This window comes from Octodon degus, unplaced genomic scaffold (assembly GCF_000260255.1).
Source record: "Octodon degus isolate 3935 unplaced genomic scaffold, OctDeg1.0 scaffold00092, whole genome shotgun sequence".
NCBI classification, from domain to species: Eukaryota; Metazoa; Chordata; class Mammalia; order Rodentia; family Octodontidae; genus Octodon; species Octodon degus.
In genome coordinates, this window is record NW_004524668.1 from 2,739,099 (window position 1) to 2,743,291 (window position 4,193).

A 4,193-nucleotide genomic window follows, 5' to 3' on the forward strand; every position below is an offset into this window, starting at 1 on the left:
GAGTTTAATTTGACTCACGCTTCCAGGGGACTCAGTCCATGGGTAACTGATTCCAAAGCAGGAACATTGTGGGTGAAGGGTGCAGTGCAGCAAAGCTGCTTGTTCAGGCTGTCTGAGAAACAGGGAAAGAGTTCCACAGAGGAGAGGACCAGAGGCCAGGGGCCAGAGGTCATCTTCACGGTCATGCCTCCATGACTCACCCAGAAGTGTGCTTCTACTAATCCCATAGCCGACCATTCAGGTTGACAGCGAACAACATGGCTTAGGTGCTGGGAGACTGGCACTGCTGGAGCCTTCCCAGAAGCCCTCACCCGCATCCAGCCCCACGGGTCACTTCTGCCAAGCTGTTGTGAGTTAAAGCCTCTATAGTGAATCAGTAAAAGTATAGAAGGTGCTTTCCTGAATTCTGTACCTGTTCTGACAAAACATTATACCAAGGAAGGGGTTTGGGAATCCCCTACTTATAGTCAGCCATTCCATTAGAAGTCCCAGACACTTGGCTACTGTGGACAGTCTGTAGGGAGCTGGGCCTGTGCTTACTCATCCAAGTAACTGACAGAGTGAAGCTGGGTCATTGGACACCCAGTTACTGTCCTGTGAGTCAGAGAATTGGTATAGAAACAAACCACATTTTTTAATCATTTATTTATTTATTTGGTACAGGGTCTTCCTACACAGCTCAGCCTCACCAGCACTGGGCTTATAGGTGTGCACCACCATGCCCAGTTTCCATGGCTGGCACTGTGTGCCTGGGTTTCCCTAGCTAGCATGGCATGCAGTCCCAGGGATCAAACTCAGGTCCTTGCTCTTGCCAGACAGGCACTTAGACTGCCAAGCTATCTCCTCAGCCTAAACCAAACGTTTGGTGGCAGAAGTGTTAATAGTCAATGAACAGTTTGCTTCTAAGTTAGATTGCAGGTGTCAGTACATGACCCCCAAATCATCTCATGGGCCAGGACTTTAAATTTGCAAATATCCATCTTTTTTGGTGTGCAACATCTTTTCTGTGAACACACCATCCTTTAGGAGAACATTGTGCGCATCTTGTTGGCTTGAAGGAACTTAAGATGGTCATTTCTGGCCTCCGTCCTGCCAAGAATCATAGTACCTTAGACTTCCTTCCTTGGGCTCCATCCAAGCTGGTTAGAGATGGGTTAGTCAGTGGTGAACAAGGCAGTTTCACCATCTTTGGCTGGAAAAAGTCCCTGATAATCACCCTGGTCTCCACGCTCCTGCCCTGGCCTCTCCTACCTGCTGCCAATTTCCCAGGAGAGACTCTTGTCCTTCCCACATAGATTAGGGAGCAATGTCACCCTCCAAAGTAGAGGGTGTTGCTATGGGAACCCTGAAGTTATTTGGAGTCACAAAATATCAGTGACACAACCTGAAACACTCCATAATTGTCCTTCAAGAATAATAGGGTAAAACGTTTTATTCTTGGATGAGGGAACTTCATGCTTTTGTCTTCTGGGTGCATCTAGGACACAGAGATGAGCGGCTGAGAGAGCCGGGGGTGGAAGGATGGCTTCTGGGGACCGCGATGGGACTGGTTTTTCTGCCGCTTGGTGCTGCTGCACTGTGTTCCTTTAACAGTTTTGATCTTTCTGAGCTGCTGTGCTGTTCTGGAAAATAGAATGTCAGTCTAGCTCTGAAAGGGAACTTGAGGGCTGGCTAAATAGCTCAGAGAATTAAAGCTCCTGCAAGCAGGCACAGGAGCCGGGGATTCGATCCCTGGGCCTGCTTTGCCGGCCCCCGCCCCTGGGGGGAACACTGAGATGGCAAGTGAGACTGTAATCCCAGCTCTTGGGAGGCTGTAAAAAGGCAGATCATTGCGAGTCTGATCTATTAGTGAGACCCTGAACACCCTGTAGACCCTTCCCTAAAATACAAAAAGAAAAGATGTAGAACCTTAGAGAAGTTTGTTTCAGAAAGGTTCCGTGTGTTTAATAAGAACATAGATTGGTTTTAGGAATATTTTTAGCACTGTGGAGTAATCTACAAGGTTTTATTTTGGGTGACTGTTATAATTTATTTTCATGTAAGTTTAGAAGAGTTACAAAAATGGGTTGGGGAGATAGCTCAGTAGAATAAGTGCTTGCCTGGCAAGCACAGGGTCCTGAGTTCAATCCCCACTACCACAAAAAAAAAAAAAAAAAGAAAAGAAAAGAAAAGAAAAAAAGTTACAAAAAGAGAACTAGTGGAAGACCTTTTTTCGGAACCGGGGATTGAACTCAGATCCTTGCGCTTGCCAGTCAAGCGCTTATCCTACTGAGCCATCTCCCCGGCCCCTGCTCCATTTATTCTATGTGTGTATTTGTTTCCAGAACTTTCGAGGCTATAAATTAGAGGTATTGGCTCTTATACCCACAAATATTTCAAGTATGTCTCTTTAAGAACAATGAAATTCATAAACCACAGTAAGGTTATTGAAATCAGGAAATAAAACTTGGATGCAGCTCATCCAGAGCCTATTTCAGCTTATATCCTCTGCCCCCGGCATGTCAGTTACAGCACTGTGTGTTCCACTCTCAGATCTGAGCCAGGATCACATATTGCATTTAGTTGTATCTTTGAGCCCGAAATCATCCTTTAAACCCTCCTGTTGTCTCTGTAGAATACAAAATAGTTATTTTGTAAATCGTCCCTGCTCTGGAGCGGCCTGGATGCCTCCTTGTTGGAGGAGGGGCGAGGCTACACCTGTGTAGTTAGTAGGAACAGCCCAGAAGGGGTCCTCTGCCCTCAGTGCCTCCCATCAGAAGGCGAGGATGTAGGTGTCAGTCCCTTGGTTAAGGTGCTCAGGAGGCTGTGGCAGGAGGATCGCGAGTTTGAGGGCAGACTGAGCAGCACAGCAAGGCCCTGTCTGAAGGTAGAGGGTGGGGGGTAGAGCCCCTGCTTGCCTGGCATGTGTGAGCCCCTGGGTTCGCTCCCCAGGGTCACTGCAAAATGCTGTCAGATTTCTTCCCCATAAAGATACATTTTCATTTGAAATTAGTAAGTACATTGAGAGAATATTCTTTGAGACTATATATCTCCTCAATGTCATTCCTTCTAAATTTGCTGTTACTGCATTACATGGAAGAGCGGTCCCATCCCCCATCTATTTACATCAGTAAGGACCCATAAACACATTTTATTCTCTGGTAATCCAGTGCCACCATTTATTAGTTAGGTGCTCCAGTTAGCCCAGATTTCTGCTCAGCTGTTTCCTTTAAAATAAGTTTACATGAACCCTATCGTCTCCAAGTTGGGCATTCAAAGAAGTCAAAAGTTCAAGTGGAGAAGAACTTAGGTTACTAGGAGGTAGAAATATGGATGTAAGGAGCATTACTTTGGGGTTGGGGAGATAGCTCAGTGGTCTAAGCGCCTGCCTGGTAAACTCAAAGACTTGGTTCAATCCCCGGTACCACATGCTGTACCGGCCCTGCTGTGTAGTGAGACCCTGTACCGAATAAATAAAAGACAAAAAAAGCCTTAAGAAAAGAAAAAAAAAAAGAAAAGAAAAATAATTGTGTAATTTTCAGTAAAAACAAAACAGTCTACATGGAATTATGTTAAAGTACTGAGTGGCAGTGTTCCAGCGTCCAGGGTCAGGGCAGTTGTGTCCTTTTAAGGAAAGGACTAGAAAGTCCTGGTTGCCCCGGGCTTGCGGCTGAGCCTCTGCGTAGAGGGACAGCTAACCAGAAAATCAATGTCAGCTCTGAGAAGTCTCACACCCCGTCTGGCTCAGCCGCTCATCATCTTTTTTGGAGGACAGAGACGAGACTTCTGTGAGGATCTGAATGAAAGCTATAAGCCGCGGCTCCTCAAGAACAAGGAGCAGTATGGTCTGTTTGGCTATGAGGTCATCTAGAGATAGATTTTATTTTCCTCAGGGGCCTCCCTGGTGACTCAACACTTAGCAATCTGCCAAGAATGTATGTCCCTGACAAAGAAGAGACCTTTCAGAGCCTCCCCTTCCTTCCCCATAATATGGAAAGGAATTTATCAGATCCATCAAACTCTTGATCCTTTACAGGATAGACTCTAAGCCTGGTGGCACCCCCTCCTGACCCTAGCACTTGGGAGGCTGGGGCAGGAGGTTCCGGAGCTGAAGGCCAGCCTGCGCTACCTAGCAAGACTTTTCTGGGGGGAATAAAAATGTTTGTGAGGTGATCAACGCTTTGGTACAGCTGTCTTTTGACATCACTTAGACA

The 4,193-nt window shown here is 46.4% G+C and overlaps 1 protein-coding gene across 1 annotated transcript in view; it reads left to right on the forward strand.

Annotated features, from left to right (window-relative positions):
- LOC101565005 (heterogeneous nuclear ribonucleoprotein R) overlaps positions 1 to 3,850 on the forward strand; it is a 94,508-nt gene extending 90,658 nt beyond the window's left edge. The window contains exon 9 of the mRNA XM_012516101.2: positions 3,728 to 3,850. Within this exon, the coding sequence (XP_012371555.1) occupies positions 3,728 to 3,850 (123 nt within the window). The remainder of the gene's footprint in view (positions 1 to 3,727) is intronic.
- Positions 3,851 to 4,193: the final 343 nt, after the last annotated feature.